Genomic DNA, 20979 nt, shown 5'->3' with positions numbered 1-20979 from the left:
TATTTGAGTGATGCTTATTTTGTCGACTCTGGAACTCAAGAAAATAACCATCGTTTCTGATTTAGGCACAAATTCAGCAAGTTTTAAGAGAAGGACTTTGTCGATAAGATCGACCTAGTACTTGAGTGGTACTTTATTTCAACGATCCTGAAAGGAAGAAAAGGTGAAGGTGATCTCGGTAAAATAAAACCCAGGACATAAACAGCTGGGAGAAATAACCCAAGACATTACTTTTGACGTTCTAACGATCCTATCATCGCGCTACCTTTACTCAAAATAATAATCCTTTCTACTTTAGTCACCAGGCCTGAAATTTAGAGGCAAGGGGCTGGTCTATCATCGATCCCATTACTTGGCAGGTTCTTTATTTCATCGACCCCGAAAGAATGAAAGGAAAAGTCAACCTCGGTGGAATAAATCCCAGAGCATAAAGAGCTGGGAGAAACACCACCAGGTAATTCATTCTGACGTTCTAACGATCTTGCCATCTCGTTGCCCTCACTCAAGAAAATAATGGTTAGATAAAATTTTATGCTGATTTCTAACATTACCACGAGGCTTCAAATTCTGAGCGAGTGTATAGCCGATTAAATCGATTCCAGTATTTTTACATAGCAGTATATTTATCGATGCCGGAAATATGAAAGACTGTGGTTGGATTTGAACTCAGAGTATAAAATCTTCGTATCTACAAGCAGTTTGATAATACTGGTTTCTAACATTACAATATTTCTCTCTCTCTTTTTTTTTTGTTTTTTGTTTGCTTTATCTGCGAAAAAGAAAGCAAAATCGGTCTTTTCTTACTAATGGACAGGTAGGACATAAATATGCTTACTCACAAATGAAATCAGATCTGAACGAATGTATTTATCCAATACTCTATCACACTCTCACACACAAACAAGTGAAAGAAAAAGAAATAGAATATAGAAATTCAAGCAAACCCATTTAGATAAGTACACCAAAGTCATGCAACACGAGACCGAGATTAAATGAACATCAAAAAAGTCAATATCATCTCTGATGGCTGAGGTTTATGTGTTTAACAGATAAATTCACAAGTGCAAAGTCACCATATAGACACTGATTTTAATATTTAGAAATGTTACTTCACTAATGTCCAATATTCTGCATATGTTAACATTTTCCAAGCATCGTGTGAATGAATGCAAACAATTTCGAAATTAAAATTTTTAAGTGCAGCACAAAAGACCTCCTCCGTATGTATTAATTATACACAGGCGCTCGAGCCATGAGATGTTTGAACACCTGGTCAAAACAAAGTCACTTTAAGTAAATATAAAACCAGTATACACATGTATGTAATATAAATATACATGTGAATACTCCAGAGATTCTAAAAGCTCGTAAATGCCTCCGGTGTTTTAACTCCGGCTTCGTACCGTAAACACATGAATGATAAGTCTAATCTCAAATTACATTCCCAAAAGACCTAGTAACCATTCGAGCCAGTTAGGTGAACTGAGGCATATAAAATTAGGGGTAAATGTTCCAAATTACAACAAAATACTTTCAGTGGGTTTGCAACCAATACTTAAGATCTGATCGTTTAATACTATATTCGCTTTATCATCCTAGTTCAAATAATATGTACATGTAAAAGTTTTTGAGCTTGGATAAGTTTGCAATGAGGAGATGAAGAGTTTGGCGTTTCGGAACTGACTTTTCGTTCTTTATTTCAAACGATGCATCAACACCAAAATGTCAGATTCTTCTAGCAACATTCAAAGGTTAATCTCCTAAAAAGGAGAGACTAAATTGCCCCAGAATCGACGACAGTGAAATCTCTCATTCCATTAATAAAACTCCATGATTATGTCGAGTCCACAAGTGCCTAGTTGTAGCGTATCTTCTAGCGAGATCTTAAGCATTTTTTAAATGGCAGTTGAAGTAAATTACTCGAACGGATTACACTCAACGACGAACAGCATCCAAAAGGCAATTCTGTGGCTTGCATCTCAAACGCGTAATAACCAACACGGTTACATTATCGAGATAATCCTCCACGACTAGTGAGTTTTGGACAAAAAAAATGGAGAATGATGATGTTCATAAGGTTTTTAATACATGTGCGATTTGTTCTCCCCTCACCCCTGAAAAAATTGCATTTTACCTCTACCTTCAATACGTTCTGTACACTGACTGTTTTCATATTATATAAAATAGAGGATCTTCTCGCTTTCAGAGTCCTAAATTATCTGTTTGAAATGTCATTATACCGTTAAATTTATCAAACTCATGGTTGAACGTCCACGTACCAAAATTACTATTGTCGACACAAACGAGATCACTGGATGCATATCGCTGCCGCTTTACGCTGAAAAGTTTCAACAGTTTTTGATTTAGTACGTGCTCTCAAATAGGGTGTTGTGTTGGAAGGTTAATTCACCACAGGGAAAGACTTCCTCTCGTCACTCCACCCCATTTCCATCCTTTTTTTTTTTTTTTTTTGCAAAAAAACTCCCGTTTTCGGATACGGAGATTCCGGAAAATTGCCAAAAATCGGCGTTTTGAAATTTCGGCCCCTCCCCAATTTCTTCATTTTTGACTTTTTTCCCTAACCCTAACTACAAAAAGTTTTGCAAATTTTTTTTAGAATCATAATCTCCGTATTTTGGTAAGACTTGCGACATCCATTTGATTGGGAAGAGAAAGGGTTGCGAATGCTTTGTAGCAGTCAGGGGCAAACTGCGACCCGTATGGTTTTCTGAATAGCATGCCTAACAAAAAATTACCTTAAGTTTTGGGGGTTTTTTTCTTCTTTTGGTAGTGCAATTTGCTTAATGATGAGCTATGTTTCATGAAGTCCGCTTTACTCTTAGAAACTATTTGAATTTTAGTTTTCGTAAAACAGTTTAGGACAGTCACATTTTGTGACTGAATTTAGAACCGTAAAAGCGAGAAGACCTGTTATTTTATAAAATGGTTTCATGGAATTTCACTTCCCGCGAAATTTAGTTTCATTTTCGTTTCTTTTTAAGGATACTGAACTTATGAACCTCACTAAATAGTTTTGTATCGAACAGCAGAACTGCCGTAGATGTTCGCTATCGAACGTTCTTCACCTATAGTGCAAAACGAAAGACGTACGTCTATTTAAAAAAAAATTAAAAGCTTTTAATATTTCTGATATGTTCAGTGAAAGTTTTATTTTTTTGTTTCTTCATTGTTTTCATTTCGTTTCAATTTGCTTAAACACCGAAAGCATTTTTTTTTTCTATAAAAACCTAGTGAAAGTAGTTTTCCGTTTTTTTTTTTAAAAAAAAAAAAGGTGAAAGAATTATCTTTTTTTTAAGGCGTAAATGTCACTCACAGTTTTACTGCTAGAAAATAGGTGAACGTCTAAGAGCGTTAAATACGAACGCCTGCAACACTTTTACCCTTAAGCTATTTTTTACATGTAAAAAGTTAGTTACCGTGCAACAGTAACTGCAATTTATAAAATGGTAGTAAGGTTTTGTAGTGGAAGTAAATGATTGCATTTAAAAGTTAGTTACTGGCAGAAGCGTGAGAGCATCAGACAAAGCTGCATGTAGTACTTACGTATCTCCGCGCTTAAAGTTCAAGACCCACTGACTTCAAATATGCTTTTTATTATTTTGGTGTTATTAAAAATAAGGCGCCAGTCAAGTTACTGGAGTAAGTTTAACGTTTCTATAAAACAGCCTGCATGTGAATGAATTTACAACAGGAGTAGCTGTTGTAAGTAGCTTGCTTACCAACCACATGGTTCTGGGTTCAGTCCCACTGCGTGGCACCTTTAGCAAGAGTCTTCTACTATAGCCTCGGGCCGACCAAAGCCTTGTGAGTGGATCTGGCAGACGGAAACTGAAAGAAGCCCATCATATATATGTGTGTGTGTGTGTGTGTGTGTGTTTACTTGACAACTGATGCTGGTGGGTTCACGTCCCCGTAACTTAGCGGTTTGGCAAAAGAGACCGATAGAATAAGTACTAGGCTTACAAAGAATAAGTCCTGGGGTCGATTTGCTCGACTAAAGGTGGTGCTCCAGCATGGCCACAGTCAAATGACTGAAAAGAGTAACAGAAGACCATATAAATTCGAAAAGCTAATACAGTAACCACCATACAGGTTAATTGATTGCCACTGCTCATATACACATACCTATCACAAAATAGTAGTTCTTTTATATATCAAAAATCAGCCCTAAAAAAAGTTTATATGACAGGGTTTTTTTTTTCTTTCTTTCCTTTTCAATGAGACTTGATGGAGACTAGAATTCTAGACAATGTCTTGGAGAGAGTAATTTTAAAAGCAAAATTCAATATTGAAACATATCAGACCAACCAGCTTTCTATGTGTGTCTCTCATTCTCTTAAGATATATAAATCATGTATATTTCTTCAGCTCAGAATGAGTAGGTATACCATATCCCTGTTTCATATGAGGTGATGAGAAAGATTGTCAACAGGAAGAGCATCTGGCTATAAAACCCATACAGACATAGAAGAATGGATACACCAAAGTTTAAACCATGTTACTTTTCAACAAGTGTACAGAAGAAATAGCAGTGGCTAGACAGCCAAGTCAATATAATGGCTAACAATTAGTTCATTGCTGTAAGCAGTGGCAGCACATTACTTTAATGGCTTGTAGTGTTGAGCTCAATTCCAACAGCAGGGAAAGCTATTTGTGATTCTCCAATCACTATGAAATTAAGAACTACAATTTAGTCATATGGATCTTCAGGGAGTCTTGAGTCTCACAGTGCTGCAGTTCTTTTTTGCCAATTGAGTCAGTTTTGTTTAGACAATGTTCTGTGCTTCTTTGCAAAGATATCTCTAAACAGCTCAGTTTCCTTTGTAACAAATAGGTAATATGAGCAGGAGTTGTGGAGTCAGACACAATTAAAGGATAGTTGGAGTCGGTAAAACTATACCAACTCCGACTCACAATATCTTTATTCTTTAATATAAACCAGTTATAACATAAAGGCCTACTCAAAGTACAAGCGTATGCATATGCTTTGAGATATGTAGACCACAATCAATTACATAAAGAGGAGTCAGAGTCGAAGTTTTTTGTTTCAACTCCACAGCGCTAAATATGAGAAGAGACTATTCACTTTAGTATTATAAGTACCACCAACATGAAGCCCATAATGTAGTTGCTCTACCAATTAAAAATACAAACCAAACAACTCACAAATCACACCTTTCTGTCTTTAGTTCTTTAGTATTCAAAAGTAATATTCATTTACATAGTTTTGAATTAATCATGCATTTTCTTGTAGCTTTGAGATTTCAAATGAGATGATTAATTACTATTTAGGGCAGGTGTGAGAGGTTAGATCTGGCCACTTTGAACAATAACAGGTAGAATATTTGGGCCAGATATGGTTGGTTTAATAACAAGAGAAAGGACACATTGAACAAATGAAATCTGTGATATACCAAATTATAGCTTTGTCATGCCCAACTGGAGCACTTTTGATAATAAGCCTGCTAAGTTTAAGGTAGACCTGAGCTAAACAACAATGGATGACTAGCAAATAAGGGCATTTCAGAAGAAAGGATACGTTGAATATACTGTCCTAAATGTAATACCGTAAATCCTTGAGTATAATACGCAGGGGATTTTTAGGGGGCTGTACCTCTGAAAAACCTAAACCTTGCGTATAATACGCACCCCTTCTCTAACTTGAGTCAAGGTCTATATAGCGTCCTTGGTTTGTAAAAGTGTATATGGTAACGTCCTTTATTATTATTGTATATATAGCATAATGCAAATGTGTAGCTTTTTTGTGCATTTTGTTTGCAGAAAATAAAGAAATAACAGTAATAACGTTTAATAAATGTTGCTAATTGCAAGTTATGTATGATTCAAGGTATTTTTGCGCCTGACATCACAAAACGCATTTGAATAAACATTGCCAGACAGAAAATAGAGACGCGGACATTGCTTAGAAAATAATTTTCATTTTCAAATTTGTATATAGTACGCACTAGGGGTTTTGACCTTTAAATTTTAGGGAAAAAAATGCGGATTATACTCGAGGATTTACAGTATGTCTGAAGAAAGACTGAACAATCAGGACTGATTTAAGAGCTAGAATGGATACGACATTGGCAAGTATTCTTATCATTCCATGGGTGACTAATGAAAAAAATTGTGTAACACTTAAATTATTGTTTATTAAAGACTCACAAAACAAAACAACAAAAAAATATTGATGACCTTACTCTCATAGATAAAAAGTGTAATCAATCAAATGAAAAGATTTTTTTTTTTACAAGAGCAGAACTCAAAGAAACCATGCAAGGTGACATTGAATTGTATGTCTTCACTTAGATTCATACACACACACACTACCTACCGACTTCATATTTACACTTGCAGCAAAATATCAACATTACAATCATTATCATCAATTTGATATCCATTTTATCATGTTGAAATGTATTACTCTTTTACTTGTTTCAGTCGTGTGACTGTGGCCATGCTGGAGCACCACCTTTAGTCAAGCAAATCGACCCCAGGACTTATTCTTTGTAAGCCTAGTACTTATTCTATCGGTCTCTTTTTGCCGAATCGTTAAGTTACGGGGACCTTAAACACACCAGTACCGGTTGTCAAGCGATGTTGGTGGGGACAAACACACACATACATATATATACAACGTGCTTCTTTCAGTTTCTGTCTACCAAATCCACTCACAAGGCTTCGCCCCCCCCCCGAGGCTACAGTAGAAGACACTTGCCCAAGGTGCCACACAGTGGGACTGAACCCGGAACCTTGTGGTTGGTAAGCAAGCTACTAACTACACAGCCACTCCTATGCCTTAGATCAGCATGGAAAATAGCATCCCAGCATCTGCCTCCATCAATGTAAATATTATCTCTTAAAAGGTCTCAGAATCAACAACATTGATGCTAAAAAATATTTTCACAATATTTAGGAAAAGGACTTGTTTTTGTAATGTTTTTTATTTTGTTTTATATTTCTTGCTCCTTTAGAGTTGAGTGCTCTTTTTCTTTTCTTTTTTCTTTCCTCGCTTGCCATTTTTCCATATGTAAAATGGTTCCATATGAATTGCCAGGACAAATATTCTATTTGCCCTGGCTTGTAAGAAGCACTCATTACACTCTTGGAGTGGTTGACATTAGAAAAGGCATCCAGCCGTAGAAACCATGCTCAATCAGACTGGAACCTGGTGCAGTTTACTGGCTTACCAGTTCCAATCAAACCATCTAACCCATGCCAGCATGGAAAGCAGATGCTAAATGATGATGAACTCATGGCTGCTTTTCTTACTCTTTTCCATTCTCAACTATTTTCTACCAGGTGATTTCCATGAGGATATTACATTAGTTATAGCACAGTTTGAACTTATAATTTTGAAGTTACAAGTTCAGATTATAATACGAGGTGAAATACAAATCTTACAGCGAAGTTAATAGGGTTTCTTTTTTGTATTCAGCTCAAGTTATTTAACACACAACTAACTAACGATAATTAACCCTTTAGCATTTAAACTGGCCATATCCAGCCCTGATATTGTACCTGGTTTATGTTCAGCCCAGACAGATCTGGCTTCTCACACATACCCTACAATGTTATTCTAAAAATTTACAATCACACCATCAAAATCTTGAAGCTATGAGATAATGAATGATAAATTTAAAACAATGGGAATAAATAAGCAATTACATTTGACAAAGTTATCTGAATACTGAAGGGTTAAATAAGACATCTATATAGTTACTGGATGTCTTTATCAAGTAGTAAATACAGTTTCTACAAGGTCCTGTCCTTGTTGTGGTAAGGTGCCTTGTGCTCCTCAATGATCCTGAGAGCTATGTCAGCTCCTGGGAGGGACTCCCATACTGGGCAGGTCAAAAGAGAAGAGCCTGACTAATATGCACCACCTCTTTCCAGAGATAAAAATGGGTTTGTGTAGGGGCCAAGAATTGTATCTAGAGAAAAGCAAAATTACAGTGGTATCAATGACAATCTGAAACCAACAAGGCCTGGGAGGAGAAGGCCCTCCTTCAAGGAAACGCATGAACACACAAGAAAGGTAGAAGAGAGGACACGCCAAAAGTAACTGGAGGTAGGAAAGTGAAGCAGAGTTGAAAAAGCAGGGAGAGAAGCAGAAAGGACAGCCCAAAGTTGAAAACACTGGAGATAACTTGCCAATGACCTCTGCTCCATAGGGAGCGAAAGGCTTTAGCCAGCCTGGTAGATTGTACTATGATTTTGCTAGTTGTTTGATACACTTAAGTAGTTAAAAGCAGAGGCACTCTCTTGACCACCTGTCACTTAAACCAGTAGAACATCCAAGATGTGACAGGTGGAGGGAGAAGTCTTAGACCAGCACCCAGAGGGTACTCGTTACAACGAAATAGACAGGAACAATATGAACACAATACCTTGCTTAAGGATACAAAATACCAGCTGATACAGGAATTGAATGTGTAATCGTATGATTGATCATAAACCAACACTCAACTGCAAGGCCATACACCTCCACAGTGTATTTAGTATAGTAACACTTTTCTCGACTACCTTCACGTCCTGTCTACAGAGGACCATGTACTTTTTTTCCTAAGGATATGCTTTTCGTTTGCATATCCTCAAAATGAAAAACAAGAATGCATGACAATAGCTCAAAATGACAATCAACCAAATTAACGAGTTCATTTAAGCAGCTGGACCGATAAGATTGTTTCTGGTCATTTGATTAGCTACTTCACTAGTATTGATCAGCGCAGACAAAAAAAATAATTGCTTATATCGTTTACTTGTGCACGTGTGTGTGTTTCCTTTCCTTTTAAGCATTAAATATATTTGTTAAAACTTGTCCCTCCAGTGTTTTCTTTTTGTGTTCATTGTTTCCATTTTGAGTGTGTGTGTATAAAATATATGTCATCATCATCATTTAACGTCCGTTTTCCATGCTAGCATGGGTTGGACAGTTCAACCAGGGTCTGGGAAGCCAAGAGTCTGCACCAGGCTCCAGTCTGATCTGGCAGTGTTTCTACATCTGGATGCCCTTCCTAACGCCAACCACTCCATGAGCATAGTGGGTGCTTTTTACGTGCTGCCGGCACAGGTGCCAGGTGAGGCTGGCAACATCCACGATCGGTTGGTGCATTTTACGTGCCACCGGCACCACAACTACAATTTCCATTTGATTTTTTTATGTTGATGTACTTGACTCAATAGGTCTCCTCAAGCACAGGGGTCTCCTTATATATATACACATGCACATATACATATCAGAATGAGAAGTATATATTTATTTAAGACTCTTTGTATTTCTGTCACTTTCTGGAAGTAACATTTTAGTCTGGTAGCATTTCTGTCACTTTCTGGAAGTAACATTTTAGTCTGGTAGCATTTCTGTCACTTTCTGGAAGTAGCATTTTAGTCTGGTAGCATTTCTGTCACTTTCTGGAAGTAACATTTTAGTCTGGTAGCATTTCTGTCACTTTCTGGAAGTAGCATTTTAGTCTGGTAGCATTTCTGTCACTTTCTGGAAGTAGCATTTCTGTCACTTTCTGGAAGTAGCATTTTAGTCTGGTAGCATTTCTGTCACTTTCTGGAAGTAACATTTTAGTCTGGTAGCATTTCTGTCACTTTCTGGAAGTAACATTTTAGTCTGGTAGCATTTCTGTCACTTTCTGGAAGTAACATTTTAGTCTGGTAGCATTTCTGTCACTTTCTGGAAGTAACATTTTAGTCTGGTAGCATTTCTGTCACTTTCTGGAAGTAACATTTTAGTCTGGTAGCATTTCTGTCACTTTCTGGAAGTAACATTTTAGTCTGGTAGCATTTCTGTCACTTTCTGGAAGTAACATTTTAGTCTGGTAGTATTTCTATCACTTTCTGGAAGTAGCATTTCTGTCACTCTCTGACATTATTGTAAATCTATCAATTTCTGACAGATTAGAATTTTAATATTTTCATTAATTTTTTGACACTAGCTTTTCGCTCTGGTTTTATCATTTACTTGATATTCTAGTATATTAAGTCTGTAAGCATTTATGTCACTTTCTGACAAGCATTTTAGTCCGATAGCCTTTCTGTCACTTTTTGACACAAGCATTTTTGTCTGAACTAACAATTCTAGCACTTTAGCCCGGTAGTATTTCTGCCTTTAACATTTTAATCTTATTGCAAGCACTTCTGCCATTTTCTGACACCAGCATTTAAGTCTGATAACATTTCTGTCACTTTCTGACAAATCTCACTTCCTGACACTGTAGCATTACACTCTAGCAATTCTGTAACTTTCTAATACTTCTGGCATTTTAATCTGGTAATCTAATATTTCTATTACATTCTGACACTCTGATGTTACTGTCACTTCACAAAAAAAAGAAGAAAACACCAAAAAGACCATAAATTGCTATAATAATTTTTGCCAAATCTGTCATGCGTAACATACATAACTTCCAGTTTGGTTCACAACTCAGCCTCTCCCTTTCTCTGCATCTATGTATACACACACACACACATTTCTCAACACAATCTTTAAAGACATTATTAAGCTACTACTTTCAAAAGTTATAAATTTCTTCTTTTAACCCTTTCGATACCAAACCAGCTGAAACCACCTCTGGCTCTGTAGTACAAATGTTTTGTTTTCATAAGTTTTGAATTAAAATCTTCCATAGTCACAATTTATGTTCCTAACGAAGCTATTTTACTAAATTCTTTGTTATATTTAAAGTAATTGAAAGAAACATAGAGCATCTCAAAATAAATACAGTAATGAAAGGGTTAAAATAAGTTAATTACAAAATAGAAAGAAAGTTGTGAATCTATGTTCTTTAAATTTTTCTTAAGAAAACTTCGGAATGTTTTTTTTTTTATCTCTGTTGAATTTTAGGAAGTTACCTTCCTCCCCCAAAAGAAATTTCAAGTATCTATCTATCACTATTTTTACTTCAATTTGTCATGCTACTAAATGTGTTCACATATGGTCAGCTGTATGTTGCTCTGAGTAGAGCTGGTGATCTATCTAACAAATGAAAAAGATTTTTGCTGGTCTAAGTCAACCTACAACAGCAAAACAATCTCACAGATATCCTAATCATAAAAATTGTTTACTCCACTAAGTTAATGTATACATAGACGTTACATCATTGTCAAAGCTTCCTGGCTGTGCTTTGTTGTATTAAATGTTGCATATAGAAATAAAAGCAGTTAAAAACTAATACAAATTATGATCAAATAAATGTTTCTTTTATTTCAATAAATGTTTTACCTTCTACTTAATTCTAGTCTTGAATCAGTAAGATATTATATAATGTGCACAAAATATTCTTTTCTACTCTAGACAAAAGGCCTGAAATTTTTTGAGGGGGAGGGAGCCCTCGGTTACATTGACCATAGTACGCAACTGGTACTTAATTTATCAACCCCGAAAGGATGAAATACAAAGTTGACCTCAGTGGAATTTGAACTCGGATCGTAAAGACAGACGAAATACCGCGAAGCATTTTGCCCGGCATGCTAAAGTTTCTGCCAGCTCGCCACCTTAATGTGCACAGAATATTGCACAAAAGATATTTATTTCGGTTTGAGAGAGTAAGCCGAAAATCTTAATATTCAGCCAAGAGGAATCAAATATAAAAAATCACCATTTTAATATCCATTCTTTCATACGTGGTTTGGACAGCACTTATTGAGTCAGATTCTCTATAGCTGGATACCCTTCCTGTCACTAACCCTCAACTGTTTCAAAGCAAGGTAGTACTTCCCGAATGACTCCTGTTTGTATGGCTGTCATACTCATTCACAACCATCATGCAATTCAAGACAAGAGGGACACAAACATGCATACTTACACATATACATGTGTATGTGATGGGATTCTTACAGTTTCCATCTACCAAATGCACTCACAATGCATTGGTCAATCTGGGACAATAGTAGAAGACACTTGCCCAAAATGCCATGCAGTGGGATTGAACCTGAAACCATATGGTTGAGGAGCAAACTTCTTAACCACACAGCCATACCTGCACTAAGTCAGTAATATGGTTTGATAGACAAACTGGTTCAAATTAATTCAAAAGAAAAATAAAAGGAAGCGAGTGGTCCTTATTTTCCTTGAATGGTTTTATATTTTAATGTCGGTTTCAAATACTTTTTTAAAGAGTTTTATAAAAAGGGTTGTTCGCAACAAGTTGATCTTCTTGGGAAGAAAAAAATTATTATGCAAAACTAAAAACTGTATGGTAAAAGCCTTCGTCTTTTCCTGTTATACAAGAAAAGAATCCAATGACACCAAGCAAAGAATCAAAAACTAACCGAAAATATTTTCTTGCAGATAAAATTGCAAAAGATAATAATAATAATAATAATAATAATAATAATAATAATAATAAAAAGAATTTCAGCAAAAAAAAAAAAATGCAAATACAGAGTAACTTCAAAATAACTGCAATATTTTTAAATATTTCGAATGTTATTTCAAGGAGAGGGACAAAATTGCTAAAGAGATTTTTGTCATATACTAAAGCATATTTTTTAGATGTTTGTTAGAAGAGACAGAATCTGAAGAAAGATCAGTTCTAAATTAAAATCATTTCATTTTGCTATGAGTTTTCTGCACTGACAAAGACAAAAAAAAAAATGCACATCAGATGTACTTTTTTTGTTTTTTTTTAAGCGATTCTTATCAGCGTTTATGAATAATTCATTATCATTCAAGACACTGCTTCCGTTGGAACTCTGATAAACAGGAATCAAAGTTGAGAAATTTCTAAGAAACAATCAGTGAGCAGTTATAGTCTTAGTTGCGTGTTCTTCAATTTTTTTTTCTTTTTCTTTTTATACTTTTAGTGGTTCTGGTTTTTTCGTGCACAACCACTTCTACTAACCACCCTTCGGTGGAATTGATTCAGTTGCAAGCAATCCTCATGTTAAGCTAAACATATTAAGAATATGAAAAATATTTATCAATCCGTTATATTTTTATTAGTTTTATGTATGTATTTATTTTTCACTGTTTTTTTTTTGTTTTTTGTTTTTTTTTTGGTTTTGTTTTGAAAATGTCTTTTAGCTGCATCTTATAGTTGAATGGTTTGGACAGTTGTTATGAATTGGAAATATTTACATCAATTCTTGATGCAGGAGATTTTTATTGCTAGATGCTCTTGCAAACACCAACTACACAATTAGGAAAAAGGTAAAGGTGGAGCAGGGCGGGAAGGAAATATAGTATTTATTCTTCAATTTGATTGATTACGAGATAATGATATTTTTATTTTGACAATAAGTTCTTGGCATATATAGAATCATCAATTCAATCGACAATATAACCTCACCTACAAGTGCTGTTTGGTGCCAATATTGGAAATTATTAAAACTATATCTTCTGCTTTTTACTTGTTCCAGTCATTGGACTGCGGCCATGCTGGGGCACTGCCTTGAAGGGTTTAATCAAACAAATCAAACCAGGGTCCTTATTTTTAATTCTGGTACTTATTTTATCAGGATTTTTTGCCAAACTGCTAAGTTACAGGAATGTAAACAAACCAACACCAGTTGTCAAGTGGTGGGACACACATACACAAACATATATGACAGGCTTCCACAGTCTCCAGCAACTAAATTCACTCACAAGGCATTAGTCAATTTAGGGTTATAATAGAAGACACTTACTAAAGGTACCATGCAGTGGGACTGAACCTGAAACTATGTGGTTCCAAAAGGAGTTTCTTAACCACACAACCACATCTCCACCTATATGCATAGCCATGCCTGCACTTATATAATTATTTCACAATTTTTTTTTTTATTTAGTAGTTTTGGTCTGGAGGAAGGAATTGTATTCATGCTCTTCACAGGTCCTCTGAAAACAGACAATGTACAACACAGATCTATGACCTCAAGTGAAGGTGCATGGCTCAGTGGTTAGAGCGTAAAGCTCACAATCATGAGTAGCATGTTCGATTTCTGGACCAGGTTGTGTGTTATGCTCTTGAGCAAGACGCTTTATTTCACATTGCTCCAGTTCACTCATCTGTAGAAATGAGTTGTAACGTCACTGGTGCCAAGCTGTATCGGCCTTTGCCTTTCCCTTGGATAACATCAAGGGCATTGAGAGGGGAGGCTGGTATGTATGGGAGACTTTCAGAAACAACCTTGTCCAGACTTGTACATCAGAGGGGAACTTTCTACTAGCAATCACATAGCCATTCATGACTGAAGGGGTTCTTTACCCTGTGTCCTCAAATTCAGCTACATACACCTCATGTATGTGTATGTTACATGTTCACTCATCCTTATGTGCAGTGTTGCCAAAGGATTAGTACTTCATTAACACAGTATTGTTGACCTGCTAGAAATAGCAACAAATTTCCCTCACCACAAACCCTGCCACCTTAAAAAGAGAAGGATATATTGGGCACTGTAATAGTATCAAACACACAAAATAACAGGCTGGTCATACCAGAAAGCTTTTAATTCTACTGGATCAAGGCTGACCTGGGCCTAAATAACAACAAAGCTGAATTTCCCAGGTTGGAGAAGGAAATTTGCAATGTGATGTTAAAAATCCTCCTATACAGGATTTCCAGCATAACACTGAGAAGTAAACAAGGATAACCTACATCTCAGTGTATGCATGTCTCTCAATCCTAAAACATTATGGATTACATAAGAGGATTACTTAAAACAAATAAATACAATGGTTATGTAAGAAAAATGTTCAGTGATTAAGATGTCATGTTAGTTGTAAATAAGCAAGCATGGTAATTTTAAATAAATCAAGTCTACAAATGTCTTATGGTGAGGTAAATGCTGTTGAACAATGAAGACTGGCATAGTTTATCTGAATATAAGAGCTGTTATTGTTGAGTGGCTCTGAGTGTTTTATATATATGTCCGGCATTTGCCATGATAGATCGCTAGCCACTAAACCTTTTTCTATTTTTTCTCCCTGTTTATTTGTGTGTTCCTTTCTGTTGAAGAGCATAGGCTCGAAATGTAAAAGACTTTCTTACTTCCCTAACATTAAACTAATACATCTGTTTGTTGTTTATACACCAGTCTTTGTCTTTTGTAAATTCTCACTATATATATATATATATACATATATATATCCCACTGCATGGTGCCATAGCCTCATGCTGACCAAAGCCCTGTGAGTGGATTTGATAGACAAAAAGTGAAAGAAGTCCATTCTGTATATATGTATATATATGTATGTATATATCGTCAATGTATTAAATACCGGAAAAGAAGCACACTCTAAAGCATAGAGCAGTAATGTATTTATATGCAGTTAAGTCAATGTCCAGTCATAGAATGATCAATGGTTTCACATCCATATAGGACTTAGCCCTGTGGACGTCTTGTCAGACTCTAAAGTTAAAGAAAAATGTTACTCTTCACCATTGTCTTCAGCTTTAGAATCTGACAGACATTCATGAGGCTAAGGCCTTTGTGAATGTAAAACCACTGGTCACTCTATGACTGGACTTAGACTTGGCTTCTGTGCAGGCGGCACATAAAAAGCACCATTTAAGCATGGCCGTTGCCAGTACCGCCTGACTGGCCCTCGTGCCGGTGGCACGTAAAAGCACCCACTACACTCTCGGAGTGTAGGAAGGGCATCCAGCCAGATCAGATTGGAGCCTGGTGCAGCTTTCTGGCTTGCCAGCCCTCAGTCAAACAGTCAATCCCATGTCAGCATGGAAAGTAGACGTTAAATGACGATGATGATGATCTGTGTGTATGTCTTTGCCCCACCCCATCACCACTTGACCGCAGTTTGCCAAAAGAAACCAATAGAATTAGTAATTAGACTTTACAAAAATTATGTCCCAGGGTCAATCTGTTCAATTAAAAACCCTTCATAGTGGTGCTCCAGCATGGTTGCAGTCTAATGACTGAAACAAGTAAAAAAATAAATATATATATATATATATATATATATATATATATATGTGTATATATATATATATATATATATGTGTATATATATATATATATATATATATATATATACACACACACACACACATATATATATATATATATATAATATATATATATATATATATATATGCACACACATATAGTTTAATTCTTCAATAAAAGTTGAAAACCTCAACATAATGAAGAACTCAATACATTATATGGAGAATATATACTCTTATTAACTTTACAGATGCAAAATATTTCAATACACATACACACACACATATATATATACATATGTAATGTAGCCAGGTGAAATACAAATATACACACATACAAAGTGCCATAGTAGCTGGATCAGCATTTGATGGGTATTTCATGCTGCAGTGACTTGTTTTTACGAGTGGAGTGAGGGAGGGAGTGGTGGAGAGTGTGTTCTTTAATCATTTCAAACTAAAAACGTGTAATCTCTACTCTGAAAACAGTACTGAGTTCTCTGAAGGAGATTTAGCTGTTGTATTGATCAGGCAAGGGTTAACTGTAGAAATATTTTTGTTGGTTCATTATGAGTTGTAGAAATCAAATATAAGTTTGACTCCAGGTATTTGAGGAACGAAATTTTAAAGAATGTTACGCCAATTTATTTTAGGATGGATGGGTTCTTTGGGTGTTGTGAAATTCGTGTCTTTCTTCAGCTTTTTAAAATTATTTGTATGCAAGAAATTAGTACTACAAATTTTAGAAATAGCCTAGATTGCATTATCTCAACATTTCCCGAATGAACAAATATTTAAGATAAATGACATAAAACAGAAATGACATAAAACAGGTAGAACAAATTTGATGACAACGTTGAAGATGTTTGCCCATTCTGGTAAAAAGGGTTATGTCAACCAAATCAAGGACCAACGTTATCAAATGATAAATATTTGAGGTATGATGACAGCAGTAGTGAAAGACGCAAAGGTAAACCTTTATCATTTGGCTTTCCTTGATCGTTTGGCAACTAAAATTAACTTTTATAGGAAATCAATCATAACCGAACACTACTTTCAAATATTATTAGCTATCTTCTGAAAACTCTTATCAGCCTTGGATTTTATTACTTTCAACAAACTATATAGAATTATCTTTATATTTTCATTATTTTCTCTTCGTAACCCAAAATGAAAAGACTTCCTTACTTTGACATTAAATGTTATCCTCTTTTGTATCTACGACACACACAGACACAAGATCATTATTTCAAATGCCAATGTCCTCTTATCATTCATTATTCCCTGACGGAAGGAATATCTTTAATACAATTTCTTTTACAAAGGTGGGCAATGTCAAAAGAAGATTTTGATGTGATGCCACAGCTTAATGCTACGGATTCCATTCATAGGGAACAAAAATAATTATAGAAGAGATGTGATAATGTTGGTATATGTTTTATTGTTATTCAGAGCTGTGACTGTCTTGAGATAATTTCATCAATTAATCAGAGGTAAATAACCTTTTATCAGCATGAGGGGGAGGAAATTAAAGGTCTTTGGCAAAAAAAATATACATATAACGAAAAGATAAAATTGTTTAAAAAGACAAAGAAAACCTCTTTCTATATAGATTCATAGTTGAGAATAGCGAATGTTTGTGTGTTTGTTTATGATACATGATAGGAACACGTACACGAGCTCAAACACAACATAAGGTTTCAATACATGTCTTCAAATACAAAATTCTCATAATACATACAGCATCACATGCAGTCACACTACATCAGCAGATTATATGTGTGTGTGTATGTGTGTGTGAGTGAGTGTATGTATGTGTATGTGCGTGTGCATCGAGTGCACGTTAGAATGTGTAATATGTGTATACATTTCCTATATAAACATACACTAAATTATACTAATAGTGACAATGCATTGAGACAGTCATCGCAACGATATATGTACTAAAATCGTAACGCAATTATGCAAACACATGTACAGTCACATTGCAATCATATAAAACCATACAACGTACATCAATACTATATACGCACACAAATACTATATTCACACACAAATACAATATACGCATAAAAAAGGTATTTTAATACACTCTTGTATCTTTTTCTAGTCAATTACTTTTTCTTTTGCAAGAATATCGGGGTTTGAGTGTTTTCGTTGCATTTTTTTTGTAATGCCTTTGCATCAGTTATATCTATTTATGAATTTAAGAAAAAAAAGTGTGTGATGTTCGATTACATTTCACTAAATACCGTGAAAAAAATGCTATCTTCGTGAAAGATTAGACCATAAAAACCGATTCTGTCACGAGTATATAGAACAGATGTAACCATTTTTGACAGTACTGTCACATAGACACAAGCGTCGTTCTCTATCAGTGACCTGTCATCTAAAGGTATAGCAAGAATTCTGATAAATCGTTTCTAGCAATCTATATACACCAATTAACACGGAGGTTAGTATATATATATATTTCTTTCACACAGAGATCTTTTAAGACATACATAAACATAGATTTTCAGATACTGTTCACTACACACATAATATTTACATGTGCCAGCAAGTTAGTGGCTTTTAAAACTTATTACAGGTGTATAAAAACTTTGCTGAGAATTTATTGAAAACGATTTTTTTTTAATGGGGGGGATTGGGATTTCCATTTTAGAAATTCAACAAGTACTTTTTAAGGTTGCGGCCACTACACGTGAACTAAGATTGAACTCTGACCGACAGCCACCTCTTAAGGTCGCTGCTTGACCACTTGTTCTGTAAGCTTCGCCGTCGGTTCTTAATATAATAAAGGGTAGTAAATAGAAAAAGGAGTTCGAAAAAACGGAGAGAGAGGAAAGATTTAGATAACATTTTTTTCCCTCGTCATGAAGAGAAAGATAAAGGCTGAAAACAAGAGAGGGACGGGAGTTAAAAAGGTGTAAGTGGTAATTTAATCTAGCTACATCTCCAAACAGTCCGGAGTTAACGGTCATTTCTAGTTACTATCGTGTAAACTGAGACAAACAAGGGGAGATATCACAAGAAATCGCCATGACGTTGATAGAGAAAGGGATTCGTGTCGCCTTCAGAGATATAGATTAAAGAACACCAGACATTCTGTGGTTATATATATTTAACAGCTGGTCCACTAAAGCAGCTCGGCCTGGTTTTTTTCTTAAGCTCTGTTAGTTCTACTGTTCGCAATGCTAGATGAAGCGTATAAGGAATAAATAAATACTCAGTCGAACGAATTATGCAATTTCGTGAACGATTGCAAAAAAATATTTTCTGCAAATAAACGATAAATTCATTAGAATTTTTAACACGATTTAATTTTTTTAAAAACTAAAGAGTTAAAACTTTGTAGATAAATGAAGGCTTGACAAATAGATTTATAATAACAATTGAAAATTTAGTTTCTTTGCACTTGATAATCTTTTAAACGAATGAATGCACTTTTTTTCCTCATATTCATTGAATGTTTGTTTACTTAATTATTTTCTGCTACTTAACAGTCTAATTGGCAATAATGTTAAATGGATTGTATTTTTGTAAAACTATGTCAGGTTTCTAATTGGGAACTGTCCTATTCAATTGAAAAATTCTATTTTGAGAAATAAAACTTGTCTCTCTATCCATTATCTTCTGTCCTCTGCCTCTAATTCTAACGTTTACCGTTAGGAATGTAAGACTGGTCATCACAAAAAAACAAAAAGAAAGAAAGAAAGAAAGAAAAACAATTCCATATCGTTGTTGAATATTTTCCCCTCTTTTATTTATCATTTATTTATTTTTTCAGGAAGTAAAAAGGCAGAGAGAAAATAAAGGGCTGCGATCCTGTAAGATCAACGATGGACTTTTATTATCAAATTGTTTGTATTGCTGTTCATAGTGTTTAAATCACGATAAATATATATAATAATAATAATAAAACAGGGACAGACGAAGACCCAAAATAGGACGGTGAATGAAAAGAGAGGTAGGGAAGACAAATTTACAAGATAAACAAGAGATAAAGCGGGAGAAAACATATATGTATGTATATACACACCACACACACACCACAAGGAAGGAGAGGATGAGGAGGTGAAAGCATGCTATATGTAGTATATATTATCCATACATACATATATGCGAGCCGAAGCCTATAACACATACTCAAATAGATACACGAAATTAGACTTACCGTGAAAATACCCAAACACTATAATAAAAGTTATGATAGCTTTCATGCCTCACTTGTTCCCAAGCTTCATCTGGACTCCAGGAAATGCAGCTAAATCCGAATGTTTACTACTGTGTTGTAGTTAACGTGAATGGAGATGAGAGCGGTGCGCGAAACTACATAGAACGGTGGGCGGAGTTGTGAGGTGGAGGGGGGGTATAAATAAGGAAGAAGTGAGCAAGGCTATGACATTGAGTGACGGCAAGAAGGCGGGCCTAATACTGTGTATGTTGGAAGTAGCACCGAGCCGGTGAAGTGGTAGATAGTATATAAGTCCACCGAATTGTGTGTGTATATATAGTATAATATTTATCTATCTCTTTCTATGTCTATATTCATATATATATATATATAATGTAAAATTTATATATATTTGGATGGATATATATATATATATATATATATATAAATCTATATGCAAGTCTGTGTCTGTGCGTATGTGTCTATGACCAGGTATTTTCCTATCTATATAAACAATGCCTCAGATTTACACGCATGGTACAAACGTATCGTAGTTAAATGTTTCATTTAAAAAAATCTAACTAAAACGACATCGCTGTGTAATATATACATTTACAAAAAAAAAAACTACATGCGTTTTAAAATACAATTTTATATAATCTTATAGCAGTGAATATATATGTGTATATATAGTCGTGTATACGTATATGTATGAGCGAGTGTGTATAGTCGTATGTACTTTGTTATTGTAACTTTAGCCCCAAATCAACCGTGACTGTGTACACTGATGATCAAAAGCATTCCAAGCGTGATCCTACTCTCATTTTAGAGCAACCTAAGACTACATTATCAGACGTGACCTTCCCTTATTTTAAGACAGTG

The 20979-nt window shown here is 35.1% G+C and overlaps 1 protein-coding gene across 1 annotated transcript in view; it reads right to left on the bottom strand.

The window, feature by feature from the left end:
- LOC115213222 (low-density lipoprotein receptor-related protein 4) overlaps positions 1–20264 on the bottom strand; it is a 457280-nt gene extending 437016 nt beyond the window's left edge. The window contains exon 1 of the mRNA XM_036503508.1: positions 20098–20264. Coding sequence (XP_036359401.1) covers positions 20098–20143 — 46 coding nt within the window. The 5' untranslated portion in view covers positions 20144–20264. The remainder of the gene's footprint in view (positions 1–20097) is intronic.
- Positions 20265–20979: the final 715 nt, after the last annotated feature.

This window comes from Octopus sinensis, linkage group LG6 (genome assembly GCF_006345805.1).
Source record: "Octopus sinensis linkage group LG6, ASM634580v1, whole genome shotgun sequence".
Lineage (NCBI taxonomy): Eukaryota > Metazoa > Mollusca > Cephalopoda > Octopoda > Octopodidae > Octopus > Octopus sinensis.
The sequence above is the reverse complement of the archived record's forward strand: the minus strand, read 5'-3'. Positions and strand labels throughout refer to the sequence as shown.